The 15,637-nt window shown below is 28.0% G+C and overlaps 1 protein-coding gene, 1 long non-coding RNA gene and 1 pseudogene across 5 annotated transcripts; 1 reads left to right on the forward strand and 2 right to left on the reverse strand.

Annotated features, from left to right (window-relative positions):
- Positions 1–1,633: 1,633 nt before the first annotated feature.
- On the reverse strand, positions 1,634–6,112 carry LOC118073088 (SWI/SNF-related matrix-associated actin-dependent regulator of chromatin subfamily A containing DEAD/H box 1 homolog). 4 transcript variants are annotated; one of them, XM_035093385.1, is made up of 11 exons: positions 5,827–6,112; positions 5,624–5,679; positions 5,347–5,416; positions 5,045–5,274; positions 4,557–4,750; positions 4,248–4,441; positions 3,620–4,182; positions 2,522–3,548; positions 2,212–2,424; positions 2,027–2,133; positions 1,634–1,949 (listed from the first exon to the last, which is right to left on the reverse strand). In XM_035093385.1, the coding sequence occupies exons 4-11, from the start codon at positions 5,148–5,150 to the stop codon at positions 1,819–1,821; spliced, it is 2,535 nt and encodes an 844-aa protein (XP_034949276.1). In that variant the 5' UTR covers positions 5,151–5,274; positions 5,347–5,416; positions 5,624–5,679; positions 5,827–6,112; the 3' UTR covers positions 1,634–1,818. The 4 variants fall into 4 exon arrangements, with proteins under 4 accessions (XP_034949276.1, XP_034949280.1, XP_034949278.1 ...); XM_035093389.1 differs by lacking the exon at positions 5,347–5,416; XM_035093387.1 differs by lacking the exon at positions 5,347–5,416 and having other exon boundaries at positions 5,816–6,112.
- A 982-nt stretch (positions 6,113–7,094) lies between these two features.
- Positions 7,095–9,482, reverse strand: LOC118073089 (venom carboxylesterase-6-like; annotated as a pseudogene).
- A 3,439-nt stretch (positions 9,483–12,921) lies between these two features.
- Positions 12,922–13,688, forward strand: LOC118073090 (uncharacterized). Its single transcript, XR_004691071.1, has 3 exons — positions 12,922–13,012; positions 13,168–13,537; positions 13,620–13,688. It is a non-coding gene; the product is annotated as an uncharacterized lncRNA (long non-coding RNA).
- The last annotated feature ends 1,949 nt before the right edge of the window (positions 13,689–15,637 follow it).

Genomic DNA, 15,637 nt, shown 5'->3' on the forward strand with positions numbered 1-15,637 from the left:
AAAAAAATTTAGTACGTTTAATGACACAATAAACATAACAACCAAAAACTTGGCGTGACTGTTATTTATTAATTGGCTTAAATATTTTCAATATTTTCACAATTTCATGCTTTTATAAAATCTTAACTTGGCGTGACTGCAAAAATCATCTCATAATTTGTATAGAGACACGGTAGTGTCTCGTCGTGACGTAAGGGCTAAATGGCGGCAATTTATGTTTGGCGCACGAGACACTACCGTATCTCTTGATATGAAAAAATTTTATTCTTCATTTTCGTCTTATTTTGGACTGTTCTATCGAAATTCATTATCATTTCGTGGCGCCACGGAAACCGTAGTCGTGCCCAATCGACTCATTTTTGATATTAAAAATTGAATTATTTAATAAATATGAGTTATTAAAAATATTTTGACGGGTCCACTCGATTCTTAAAAGTGTAATTTAGGAATAGCTCGGTGCATTTGTATTGATGACATTTAGTTGCATGATAATTATACAATTACTAAAAAGTGCGGCGATTCCCTCATAGCGCGACCAACGAAGGGTTAAAGAAACGAATAGAGGATAAAGAAGAGTTATTAATTTGCGTTAAAGAGAACTTTTAGTTTTTATTATTTATTTCACATATTATAATCATGCAACGGATTTTATTGAATTAATATAATTGATTGCTTAAGGTATTTCGATCGATATTAGTTTTCTTAAGGTTTTTTTTATTACATTAGAATGAAAAATTATTAGAAAATAAAGTTTATTTTCATAAAAAAATCAATTCATCATTTAGAACTCGAGTTAGTCGAAATCAAAGTTCACTCTTCTCTCCATTTAAATCGATGATAATTGACTACAAGATTAGGTTTTTTAACTTTCATTCAAAAACGGTTCTTTAAATTTTCATAAAAAAATTATATGTATATACTGTAAATGCTTTTATACCAAATATTTTGTCAAAAAAGAAAAATTAAGTTTTATCGTACCATTCCTAAAAGAATAAGTTATTGTTAATAATTTTAGTCTAAACTCTCCTATAAAATAGGCATTAACCTTCTTTTTTGAATCTTTTTGTGTTTTTCAAAATAATCGAAGACAAAATAATTAATATGGAGAAAGCTAGTATGTATATTCTATAAAAAAATTAATTTAATTCCGGGCCCAGGGTCTTTCTTTTTTTGATACGGCCCAGAGCGAGCGAAATACCTTACCTTAAATTTATATTTCTTAGTAAAAATTACATGGAATTTTTCAAATTTGAATCGATGAAATTTGTTAATTTATACATGCACGTATAATAATTGTTTTTCATGGAATAAATATTTGTTTGTTATTTTTTAAAATGTATGTTAATCTTTTGTATATTTTTCCTCAAAATAAAACTTTCGTCTATTTCAGGGAAGTTTAGTAATGAATAGTTTTTTTAGACAATGCTAATTATTTGAAAATGATTTTTATTGTGAAAGAAATGTTCACAATTTATACAAATGTACAATAAATTATGGAATGCAATTTTTAATGAGTAATTCGATAAATACGTTACTGTGAATTTGATATTACATTTACTTGATGTATAAAAACCTAAAAGTGTTAAAAAATTGATAAATTTTACTGGAGTGTTATTGATCGTATATCACGTTATATCTCACAAACAAGTTTATTGTAATTATTAAATTGTCGATGACTATTTTTAAATTTATCCCAAGTTAACATATAATCCAATTCATAAAAATAGTGTTTCACACATTAAGATAATTACTTTTCCCACTAGTGAGCTAGCCACATATGTATTATTGAAAATTTGTAAAAAATGTAAAATTGAAAATTTATCCATGAAAACCATTAACTGATATATTTGGACTTTTTGTTGGTGACAATGATTGTGATTTGTTGAGATCAATTCCTAAAGTCATTTTGAGCAATCTTAAAACACTCTTTTTATCAGTATTTTCTGTTTCTGTAAGTAAGATAATTTTTATTTTAAAATGCGGTTTTGATTTTAAAAAATTGATTATAATACAACTTGTTTTTTACCTTCGTTACCAGTAACTTGTGCTTCTAAATTTAGTTTTTCTTGTGTAATCTGATACATTTCTTCTTCAATCGTACCTTCTCCTAATAATCGAACTATGCTTACTGGTCTGTAGATGAAATGTGAAAATAATTATTTCAATTTGATAATAAGTTATAAGTAAACATGATATAGAAGCAAAACTAACTGAGTTTGGCCAACACGATGACAACGATCTTCAGCTTGCTTGTCATTGTATGGATTAAAATCAATATCATGAATAATTACAGTATCTGCTGCTGTAAGATTAATACCGAGACCACCAGCTTTAGTTGATAAAAGAAAGATAAATATCGATGAATCTTGTGTAAATTCGTCAATCAAAGCTTGCCTTTCTATCACTGGTGTTTGACCATCCAATCTGAAAATAAGTTAAATTTATTCTTATTTCCGGTATTGTATTTATAATTTTAATATCTATAAATTTAGTTGGAACAGAAAAGTATTCGAATATAAACCTATAAAATGTGTAGCCTCTAATTGTCAAGTATTCCTCTAGGATATCTAACATCATTGTAAATTGACTAAAAATTAAGACCCTATGTTCATCTTCTTTCAGCTGAGGTAATAGTTCATCAAGAGTTTTTAACTTTCCAGATATAGGAATTAATTCTTGAGGTAATCCTTGACCAGCAAGACACTTGTGAACTCTAGTCAACTGATTTAATTGATAATCAGAAAGTAAAACAAGTTCTTCAAAAATATACTGAGAATTTTTCTGCTTATAAGATGGATCTTTTGATAATTTTTTAGCCATTGCATGAACTTTTTCTTCATCATAATAATCTCTCATAAGTAATGGATGGTTAGCAAGCTTTCTCAATTTCATCATCATGGAAACTCCCGAATCTTCACTATAATTTGCTTCTGAGAATTGTACCATCAATTGTTTATACATTTCTCGTTGTTTTTTCACTAAACTACATTTTATTATCTTCTCAGTCTTGATCGGTAAGTCTTTTAATACTTGAGATTTTAATCGACGTAGAAAAAAAGGTTTCATGATTAATTTAGCATTTTTTACTTGCTCTTGTTCAAAAAGAGGCTTATCTCGATTATCTCCAGCAAGTTTTGGAGTCTTAGAAAACAGGCTCTTCAAATCATTTTGTTTTCCTGCAAACAACGACGGCATAACAAAAATTAGAAGAGACATAAGTTCCAGAAGATTGTTTTGTAAAGGAGTTCCAGTAAGAAGGATTCGATGCTTGGCATTAATCCTCACAAGATTTGTGTATCGAACAGTACCCATATTCTTTAGCATATGAGCTTCATCGAAAATAACATACGTAATTGGCATAATTCTGAATAATTTACGTTCTTCGGGAGTACTGCTAACAAGATTATAGGTTGTTAAAATTACATCAACATCGTCGAGATCACCGTTGCGCCAACCCATTCGTATGTCTTTCCTTTCTTCTTGAGAACCGTAATACTGAACTGCCTTCAAATTTGGTGACCAACGTTCTAATTCATTACTCCAATTTTCTGTAAAGAGAAAAGTTTTATGATAAATAATTTTAGTATTAAGAGAAAATATTTTTAATGTAAAAATTTACCTATCGTAGAGCTAGGAACAACAATTAAATGAGGACCATCATTCTCTCCAATTAATTGAGCTTCTTTTAAATATGTTAAAAAAGCAATAACTTGAACAGTTTTTCCTAAACCCATTTCATCAGCAAGAATTCCATTAACATTTTGAGAATGCATCACAGCTAGCCAATTAAGGCCAACCATTTGATAAGGAGCTAATTTTAAGCCAGAAGCCAAAGCTTTTGGCTGTTCTTTTATCATAGAAGCACCAGCAGCTACAGCTTTTTCCATATTTGCCGAAAGCCTGAGACATTTTTTCATCAAACTATCGACTGCTGATCGAGTAGCTAATAAAACTTGTGCTGAATTAAGTAATTCTGTATCCAGATACTTTGTATGTTGAAATTTTTCTATTAAATCACGCCAGTCTTCGAATGGTCTTGAATCAATGATTGCTTGAGCTTTTTTTTGAGAGCATTGACTCATAAGTAGTAATTCTGACATCATTGCAGTTTGCATGAAATTTAATACTGCTTTTTTATCACCTGTTAATTCATTCGATATCTCTACATCAGAATCTTCATCACTAAAATGAACACATATTATATAAATTAAAACATTACATTGACAGAAAAATCAATTGTATATTACCTATCAAAAACTTTATTTTTATAAGTAGCTTCATCAGAGTCAGCATCACCATCATCATCATCATCATAATCTTTTCTAGGCTTTTTGTTTTTTGATTTGTGAGAACTTTTTAATGGTCTCTTTTTATTATTTTGTAACTTGTTTTTTGCTAGATCCAAATCCCAATTGGTGTTGTTTAATATTTCTTGAATTTTCTATAAAATATTAACAATAATATTGTAACTATTTCTTTCAATAAATATTTATTCTTTTAAAAAAACATTTTTATGTAAATATATATATATATATATATATATATTAAACTATTACATCTGTGTCATGATTTGGATGTAATTTAATCAGGTACTGCAATTTTCTATCCTTCTCTTTGGTTTCATCTCCATCTGAGTCGGATGTTTTCAACTTGATGGGTGATCCTACATCGCTATCACTGTCTTCAATGCGATTTACTACTTTTCTACGGATTTGAGTATCTGAGCCTACTAGATTACTATCGTCATCAGCTGAAAACAAATAATTTTTTCTTAATTTCATTGAACATTTTTTAAATTTTCTATTCGTAAGGATAATATTTTTGATGAATAAAATAATATTCAAATTTTTATATATTTTATATTTTTAAAAGTCAACGACTTATTAAAATAGGGTTACAAACGTGAATAATGATTTAGAATAATGACTTTGTTCACCAAACATTTGAATAAGGCCAAAAATAGCAATTCTAAAGGAAAGAATAATAATTATATTTCAAATGTAGAGAAAAAGAAAAAATTTTAAATGAAATAAAAAAAACTTACACATTTTGAGTTTTTCAATTGGTTTTTTCTGAAATCGAAATCTTCGTAAATTATTTGAAAGATTTGGACTCAATGTGTCCTGTTTATCCAAATTCGAATCGGACATTGCATTAATACACTTGTTCACAATAAGATCGACGCTTGTACATACACATTTTTATATATTTATTATAATGTAAGTACTAGATGTTTCGAAAAATCAGTCTTCTGAGGATTCTCTATTGTACTGGCTGTAAAACATTATAAGAGTGAAGGTTAGAAGCAGGTAGAAAACGAACGAATAAATATATGTATACATATACCACAGAACGGTAAGGTCGAAACTACAATGCAGTAAGAAAAACGTTGGTTTCTTGAAAAATTTTTCATCCCCTATATGAAAAAGCAATACACTGAGTAAGCAATTATGCTAAAAAATATTTTTCACAGAAATGATTTTATAAAATTTATTGTGAATTTTGAATATTTTACGTTATTAATTATTTTGCAATGATTAAAAACCATGTATATGTACTTTATCAGCCATTTGAAAATGAATGTTAGTGTAAAACATTCTCTTCAATTTTATGTTACGCTTACCGGAAATGTCCTAATCCTGAAGAAAATGACAGTACTTGGGATGTTGCAAAAAATAACTTGAAATCAAAATTTGAAATTTACTAAATATATTCTTTTTTTTATTTCTCAAAATAAATAAAAACTAAAGTCACCAAGGTTTTAAAATAAATATTTAAGTTTAAAATTGAACATGTAAATTATTATTATTATTACTTGATCCCAACCATTCAATCTAGTATTTCCGCTATCTATACCGCCATTAGAACGTTTAAAATCTGGCAACGTTTACTACAAAGTATAGAATTAAACGGCGTCATAACAATCAGTACACTCGGCTTCATTAATGCCTGGTGTATCCTTGGAGAACAATTACCGACCGCAAGTATGATTTTTATTTACATTGAGTTTCGAATCTAGAATTTTTTAAGCTTTGGCTAAACTCAAAAAGCTATAAAATTTGTGATTACATTCCAAATATGATGCTTTAGTATGAAAAATAATTTTTTTTATTATTAGAACGGTTGAAAAGTCTGCCGTAAATAATAATAATCAATGAAAATTTCTTAAGAAATTAATAAATTATAAATTTCTATTATCATGTTTGCACGGCCATCTTAATACCGAGACATGCAAGATAAATAACTAACTACTCACTTTTTAACGAATTTCTGTTATTGTTGTTGATTACGACATAACTTTGTACCCTACTATACGAAAAAGAAATTTTTTACATACTAAAACATAATATTTTTAATGTTATCTTAATTTTTATACTTTTTTCAGTTTAGCCGAAGTTAAAAAAAATTCTAGATTGGAAACTCAATATAAAAAAAAAATCATACCTGCGTAACAAATATACATTCATACATATATTTTGTCGATATATACTAAAAAGGAGCATTTTTATAAAAGTCACCGGTATATTAAAATACATTATTGTATATATATATATTATATATTACGTAGTGTACATGATTGAATATGTATTTGATAGAAATTTCACTTCAAAACAAACAACGACGCCGCTAAAAAGTTATTATCACGTGTGTAATATAGAATTATTTGATGTTATCATTGTAAATGAGTTAAATTAATGTTATTATTTGGCAAATTTCAATGAATATTTTTTTTAAATATAAAAATTTACTGCTGCATAATTGTTTATGAGTGTAATTCGAACGACATGGATTCCCCATCTACTCAAGTATTAGACGATAACGATAGTTCTTCTTCAGATCATCAGAATCATTGCAAAAAACACCAAAAAGAGTATATCAGGTAATCTTTTAATTATCTATTATTAATAAATTTTTATAAAAATTATAATTAGTTAAATTAAAATCTCTTGATTGCATGATAAATATTTGCGTTATATTTTCTGTTACGTTTTTTTTGTTAAGGTTGCGACTCTAACAGTGGGAAACAAAAAATATCCGATCTTTGAAGGAATCAACAAAGTGGGAAGACATTTAGATAATGATATTTGCATTAATGATCATGTATGTACTATTATTTTATTACAATATGAACTTCTTATTTATTACAATTTCCGTTACTTATTTATGGCAATTGATTTAAAAAAAATTATATCTCGAAAGATAAAACACAAAAAAACATAACTTAATATTCCATTTAGATAACTAAAGTTCAACTCGTTTTCCATTGACTTTGCTTTCATCAAAATCAATGCTGTTCCAAAATTCAATATTACCAAAGTTGGTTTCAGAGTTCATTTCTAATTTTCCTGGACCTTTAATATGTAGATAAACTAATTTATCTTGAGATGGATTGATTGAAGTCCAGTCAAGACCGACATTTGGTGTTCTAAAATAAGCAATATTTTATGCTTAAATTATCAATAACTTTTAATTAATTATAAGCTTTTTATTTTTTATACGTACCCATTAATAGCGTAAGATACCCATATGTCAAGCAATTGTCGTTGCATGGCTCGATCTTGAGAAGTTGTAGTTGGATTCATAAATGGAGAACCGACGACGTAGTAAGGATCATCGCCGTGAGCAACACCTAAAAATAGTTTAAGATAATATTATAACTAAGTTCTTTGAGAAGAATTTTGTTAATTTTCAATTATTTTATTATTAAAAGATACTTAATTACCAAAGTCCATATTAGTTCTAGTCATAGCAGGTCCCAAACTTTCCGCACCCTTGTAAGTAAAGTAATAATATTTAATGGGGCTTTTGTTAGCCCTAGACATAAGTTTAACAGCCTTCAAGCTACCCATCACATATAGACGATCACCGATCGCGTGAACGACAGATAAAGCAGTTGTTTTATCAACTGGCTTATCTCCAATATAATACTGTCTAATTTTTTGTCCAACTTCAATATGTTTTCCAAGAGGAATTGTGTAGTTGTAATCGAAAAGGAATGGTGCAAGAGAGTCCCAACGAGCATCCAGTTCCTTTAAAGCAACATTGTCAGCACAGAAATCTAATAGAACAATTAAAAAAAAAAAGTATAACTACTGAAAAAAAATTGAAAAAAAAAACAATTTGATATAAAAAACTATTAATTAACCAGCTCCGGGATAAAGTCCTTCTTCAGGAACTACACCAGTAATCCAAGGAACATCGTAAGCTTCTCCATCCATAATAATTTCTGCTGGTATTTTGGTGATAAATGGAGATTCTGCAGTTGATTTTTCTACAACAGGCCCGAATGGAGTCATTGGATTAAAAAACCAAGGCATAAAGTCCATATCGGCTCTTGCGATTTGTCGTGCTGGTCGTGTTCTAAGACACTTCACCATTTCTTCAACATTTGAAGTTGAGCAGCCTACGATAGAAGCTAATTTTTTAGCTTTTTCTGGAGCAGCTTCAGTTATAGCCCAAGGATTGAGTGCATTTCCACTAAAAGAAAGTCCACCTAAAAAATTGTGGAAATTAATTGAAAGTTTTCAAAAGTTTTAAAAGTAAATACATTAATGAGTCTATTTTTAAAACAGTTAAGCATACGTTTTAAAAAGACCCTTGCTGAGTGGAGATAAATATTGATAGTGAACACTAACACCTCCAGCACTTAATCCAAAAAGAGTGATTTCATCAGGATTTCCACCGAAGCCTTTGATATTTTCTTTTACCCAACGTATAGCCATATTCTGGTCTTTAAGACCCATGTTACCGGAAATATGTTCATCACCAGTACTTAAAAATCCTATAATGGATTAAAAGTAATAAATAAATTGTTATTAAATAATAAATATCAATAAACTAATTACTCACCAAGAGGACCAACACGATAACTGAAAGTGACAAAGATGACATCCCTGTCCATAATATAATCTGGCTTGGTAAATTGACCATCACGAGCTTCCATATGCCATTGGAAAGCTCCCCCATGAATCCAAATAATCACCGGTAAGGGTTTAGCACTTTCAAGAACTGGTTTGTAAACATTTAAATATAAACAATCTTCAGACCCAACTATTCTCTCTTTTGCATCCAGAGGAGTATGAATATATTGAAGACATGGAGATCCTGTCTTAATTGCAACTATGTCTTCATTCCAAGCTGGAAGCTTTTGAGGAGGCTAAATAATGTTCATAAGTTAATACATTATATAAAAGTATGTGAGTTCAATAAATAAATAGTTTGAAAACATTTATTTCGACAATTTATAAATAAAATTAATAACATGGATTTGATATTTACTCTGAAACGGAGTTTCCCCAACAGGTGGTTTAGCGTATGGAATCCCTTCAAAAGCTATATACTTTCTACCATTAAGTGAATGATCGTAAAATCCTCGAATTCCTCCCAACGGAGTTATCACTTTTGGACCATCTGAAGTTTTATCGATGTCCAAAGTAGCGAAAGCCAGAGGCAAGAAACAAATCAAAAGAATTTGATTCATTTCGAAACTCTGACTGTTTTCCACTGTAGGTCTGTCTTTTATTTATCCCTTTATATAGTAAGCCAAGTTTAAGTTATCCACTATTTAAAATGATAGTAAACCACTATCTCTATTGGGGTTGATGCTCTTTCAATTATTTATTATGATAAATTTAATTAATTACATAATAAAATAAATGATATGAATAAATTTTATGTATTTTAACATTTATTTTTAATAAAATACAAGTAATTAACGAAATTTACGTTGATTTATGAAGTTAATCATGGCATATTGTGAACTTTCTATTATGATAACTTGAAAGTTATCATTATTAACCTAGACCTCTCAGAACATTTAAAAAATATTGGCTTTATATAAAATTGTCAACATCTTAATAGTATTATCAGTAATTTAATAAATTAATAAATCATTATTTGTTATTTTACTTTTACAGAATGTTTCAATGTATCATGCAGAAATTGAAGCTGATGCAAAACATGCCTTCATTTGTGACTTACGATCAACTAATAAAACACGAATGAACGATGTAAAGTATTTATATAGTTTAATTTAAATAATTCATACTTTATGATAATTAGTAAAAACAAAAATCTATTATTTTTTACACATCTTAACATGATAATTTTTGTTAGTTTAATAAAATTTGAAATAAAATGAATTATAGGCTCTACTAATATGCTAAAGTTATAAAAATTTTAAAATAACAAATGTAATATTAGAAAACTACAATAATTTGTTAAATTTATAAAGATAATATTATAACACATTATATAAATTTTCTTTTCAGGAGAAGTTAAAACCTGATCGTTTTTACCAATTATTAGATGGTACCAAATTAACATTTGGTATTTTAAATGGTACATACTTACGTTTACGAGATGATGAATCAATTATTATTCCTTCAACACCTGAACCTGGATTAAAACTACGAAGAGAGTCAAATAAAATTCATCAAGACCTAATACTTCATCCACCGGTGATAGTGATGATTCTGTAGTTTTGGGGACACAAGAGACTCCAGAAGCTGTTTTTGTTAAGCCTTTAGTACCTAATCGAACTATAAATTCAAAAGATACTAGCAATAATGACAAAATAAACATTATGAATCAGATAAATCTATATATGATGAAGAAACTCAACGTACTAATAAATCTATTGAAAGTCAGAGTTTTTATCCATGAATGTGCTACTCAAAAATATGATTCCAAACAATCTGGTAGAAAAAAATATAACTACGGATAATAGACAAAAGGCAAAAAAAAACATCATATCAGTAAAATCCGAAATTTTTGATAAAGAAACACAAAAATATCGTGATAAAAAATAACGATACAGATGAAAGCCAAATTCAACGCAAAAATTAGCAAGTGAACAAAATGATCAAGTTTATGATGCTGAAACCCAAAAAATTTCTGTAAACCACAAGATAATGATTTGGAAAATGCGATGACACAAAAATTCAATAATAAAAAAATTTATGACATCGAAACACAAAAACGAAATGAATTTGAAAATCAAGATAATAATAACGTGTACAATATGGCAACACAAAGATTCCAACCTTTGAATATTAGGAAAGAAAAAACAGAAATTTATGATGCCGAGACTCAACAGTCGAAGAGAAATCAAGTAAGTTTAAAAATCAGAATGTAACAACACAAGTATTAAACGCACCGTTTCAAAAAGTTGAAATGGTTGCAGAAAGTGATGAGGAACATGAACAAGATAAAGTACCTGTCACTGATATGGTCTTAAGAAGTAATAAAAATGAAGAGATTATGACCACCAATAAAAAGGTTTGTATTAATAATATTTCTAGTAATAATAAGTCTAATAATGCATCTCAAAACCAATCAAGTCCGATAATAAACGAAATAGCAGTTGAAAACATTCAAAATTCATCAACTTTAATACCTGATCAATCGTGCTTAATTGTAGCAGAAACAGATGATGAGTCTGAAACTGATGATGAAGGCGTTTTTTCTAATTTTTTGCAAAAAGAACATTCTAATGGAAATCGTAATATAAATATTACTACTAATAGTGAAGTTATAACTGATATGAATTTAAATAATGAAAATATAAACAATGACGTTCATTTATTTAATAGAAATTTTGGAAGTCCAGTTCTTGTAGATTTAGATGAAATTTCAGAATCACTCGGTGCTAAAAATGAAGATAACATTGTAGATGATAGTGATAATGAAATGTATATGACACCAAATCAGATTATGTCACCAACAACATCGAATCTTCATTCTAACATTCAAGTAAATTCTTATAATAATGAGCTGCTACTCAACGAATTGTATCTCCTACACTGATACAAATGAGTAAAAAAAATTTTTTAGCGGCTACTCAATCTATAATTGCAACTCAAGTCTTAATAGAAACCCAAAAAGTTAATTTAATTGAACGTAAAACTTATTCATTAGAAACTCAAATTATAGATACACAGGTACGAGAAATAAATGATTTTGAATCTCCTGAAAGAAAACAAGTGTTGAAACTTACAACTCAATCAGCTGATACACAAATTTTAGAAACACAAAAAGCTGATGAGTTTTCTGAAAATAATGATGAAGAAAATAATAAAGGTTTGAGTAATAATTATGATAATGAATCAACACAGTTGATAGAATTCGAAAATGATACTATGACAGAAAATATGCTAGAAGAACAAGAATTCAAATTGAAAATGAGATTAACAATGACTGTGATATTAATGAGAAACCATTAAAAACTTTGAGATTGAAAAAAAATAAAATTTCAAAAAATTGTGCAGAGTGGCGAATAAGTTCATCATGTAAAATTGGTTGTAATGATGATCGTTTTCAACAAGAATCTCAGGAAATATCAAAAATTGAGAATAATGATGAAGTAATGAAAATGATGAGGAAATCAATCATATAAAGGATGAAAATGGATATTTATCACAAAAAAAAATTGATAATAAAGATCAAAAGTATACTTTAACAACTCCTATCTCAATGAACAAAATAAATTTATCATTAAATCAAAGTACAAAAAATAGATTTAAAAATAAAAAAGATAAGAATCAAGAAATTCACACTTCTAATTACGAGGATAACGATGTAGTATTAAAACATTTGGACAGTATGTTTGGTGAAGTAGCTTATGACGATATGGTTGAACCAACTCAGCTTCTAACTCAGCAACTTGTAGATATTTTAAAAACTCCCGAAAAATCCGATAATGTAGATACAGTAGTAGATAATATTGCTTTTCAGAAATTTGGTGGTCAAAAGAATGGAAAAAATACGAAGAAAAAGGAGAAAGAGACATTGGGTAATTATTCTCGTGTTGATGGAGAATCTCAAGAACTTTATTTTGCTCATTTGAACTTCAAAAGGAAGCGAAAAGCAGTTTTTGACAGTCAAGATAGTTCTGATTCAGACGCAGTAACAAATATCAGAAAAAATTCTTCCGGTTTAAAGAACGATGAGCCTTGTCTATCTGGATTTGTTGATGGGATAGCTATAGTTTGTGAGAGACTCGATTGTCAAGGTAGTAATACTATTTTATACTCATTATTATATATTTGGAATTTTTTTGTTTGTCTGTAATGGTTAAAATAGTCCAAGCTTTAATTTTGCTTCAAGTAATGTGCATATACTATAATCATATGAAAAAGTAAATTCTTTGAAATGACTATTTTTTAGGACTTGATGAAACTATAAATCATAAGGAAACAAACGATGTGAATGATGATATTTTAACAGGATTACCAGAAGTTAATTTAAACGGCGCTGGCTTTTCTCCACGTAGTCATGCTTCTCTAAATTCATCAGATGAAGATATTCCAAACAATGAAAAAAAAGTATTAGAACAACCAAAAATGATCTCAAAAAGTAGCGGTACCAAAAAATTGGTTTTGTCTATACAATGTGATAATAAAATAAATGATAATGATGAGGTCAATAGAAAAAAAAACCAAAATTGCGACTGTTAAGCTCTCACAATATGATAAGAAAGAAAAATCATCAGAAAATAGTGGAAAATTATCAAAGTCAGATGAACAAATTGAATTAGGTAATATATTAACAATCAAATACTTTTTTTAGTTTTTTAAATTTGTTAACAAAAAAAAAAATAATCTACAATTCAATTACAGATCAAAAGAGAATAAAAAAGACACCAGAACGAAAAGGGCAAATGAATCAAAGTCAAGTTTCAAAACCAGAACTAATTCTGAAGTAATTACCTCTGGTTATAATTCTAGTTCTGAATCTAAAGAAGTAAAAATTCATGAAAAACGTAAGGCTATTTGTGATGTATCACAGTCTTTAATTGATTCTAAGAAGAAAAAACCAGTTGTAAGACTAGACAATAGTCTGAATATTTCTTTGCGCCAAGAATCTAAACGTAAGAGTTTCCAAGTTCATAAGTATTGTGTTATTTTTACTGGAATAAATCCTGAGATTATATTGAATCAATAAAGAGTCTAGGTAAGTGTAATATATAATATTAGAGCTTAAAATTTTTCTCAAATTATAAAATAACGAATGATTTATAAATCATAAATTGTAGGGTAACCAGATTTTGGTCGGCCATATGTAAACGAGTAAGAGTTAGAAATATGAAAAACAATCTGTCAAATCGCTTTAGACTTTTAATTTCGGATATTTTATTTATTCTTCAACTAATCGTCCTTATCTCGTATCATTCCATAAATTGTTGTTGCGCGAATCTTTTCCTATAGATATTTCTTATTTTATCTATTTATTTGCCTAAAACTCGTGCGCAAAGGTCCATATACTTTTATATATCTATATATTTCCGCTCGAGGCGCCTTAATATGAATACAATTGATTGTTCGTTCAATATTAATGAAGAGAGAGAGAGGAGAGAGAGACGAGAGAGAGAGAGAGAGAGAGAGAGAGAGAGAGAGAGAGAGAAAGACAGTATATTGACAATAAAAGATTTCTCTAATTTTAGGAATGTATAAGAATAAGATCTTTTTAACAATACAAAGTTATACACCCAAAAATTTCAAAATTAGATATTATTATAAATAACAATTCAAGAGTTAATATTATATTAATTTGATTTAATTTTTTTTTAATCACGAAAATCATTAGTTGTAGGACATTGAAGTAACTTATTAAATGAAAATACATATAATATCTTTATTCGAATACAAATGATCATGCTTTGAATTTTTTTATTTCAAATTGAAAAATCAATGCAAGAATACTATTACAGGTTACAATTCATAGTTACGAAGTAAGTGTAGTTTAATGTTATTTGTGTTAATTTTTAGGTGGAACAGTAACAGATGAACCTTCAAAAGCAACTGTTTTGGTTACCGACAAAGTTAGAAGAACATATAAATTTATTTGCGCAATTTCTAGAAGTATTCCAATTGTTTCTATAAAATGGATTGATGAATGTATTGAAAAAGATGAATTTTTGGATACGGATAAATATATCTTGAAGGATGATATATCAGAAATTAAATTTGATTTTAAATTGAGTGAAAGTTTAAAAAAAATCGAGTGAAGGTTTATTATTACTGGGATCTACATTCATCATTACTCCTAAATTGTTAATCCTAGCATTAAGGACCTTAAAGGTAAATAATAGTTTTTCAAAACATCTTCATAAATATTAAATTAAGTTATCGTTACAGATATGATACAAGTAGCAGGTGGAAAATCATTAATAAGAATGCCAAGACTTTGGATTCCAAATACAGTGATTGTTGGTTGTGATATTGATATCCCGAAATTAAAGAAATGGTAAAAAAAATTCCAAAAAATATTGAAGTGCCAGTTGTTACTACAGAATTTATTCTTTCTGGAATACTGAAACAAAAATTGGAACCAGAAGTCCATAAGCTTTACTAATGAATTTTCAATCACAAATTCTGTATTCTTATAGGTTTTAAATTTTGTAAGAATTAATGAACAGTAAGAATCAATGCTAAAAAAAAAGTTTTAGAGTATTATTAACTACAGTACTCGAGTTCAAAAATATTTTCTAAATTAAACTACAAATGTTATTGTTAACAATGTAATCAAATAATAATTTATTATAGTTACATTGTCTCTTACTTTTTTTATGTAATGATAACTATGTTTTCAAAATAGTTTTGAAACATGTTTACTAAAAATATATAAATACATATAT

This window comes from Chelonus insularis, unplaced genomic scaffold (assembly GCF_013357705.1).
Source record: "Chelonus insularis isolate UGA/USDA-ARS -01 unplaced genomic scaffold, ASM1335770v1 contig_98_pilon, whole genome shotgun sequence".
In the NCBI taxonomy this organism is placed as follows: domain Eukaryota; kingdom Metazoa; phylum Arthropoda; class Insecta; order Hymenoptera; family Braconidae; genus Chelonus; species Chelonus insularis.

Bases quoted from the DNA above. Each gene is read 5' to 3' on its own strand.
- LOC118073088 (XM_035093389.1), bottom strand. From the start codon at position 5,150: ATGTCCGATTCGAATTTGGATAAACAGGACACATTGAGTCCAAATCTT. The intron at 4,751-5,044 runs GTAAGTTTTTTT...ATTTGTTTTCAG, and splicing joins AATTGAAAAACTCAAAATGT to CTGATGACGATAGTAATCTA. The intron at 1,950-2,026 runs GTAAAAAACAAG...TCTTACTTACAG, and splicing joins ACAAGTTACTGGTAACGAAG to AAACAGAAAATACTGATAAA.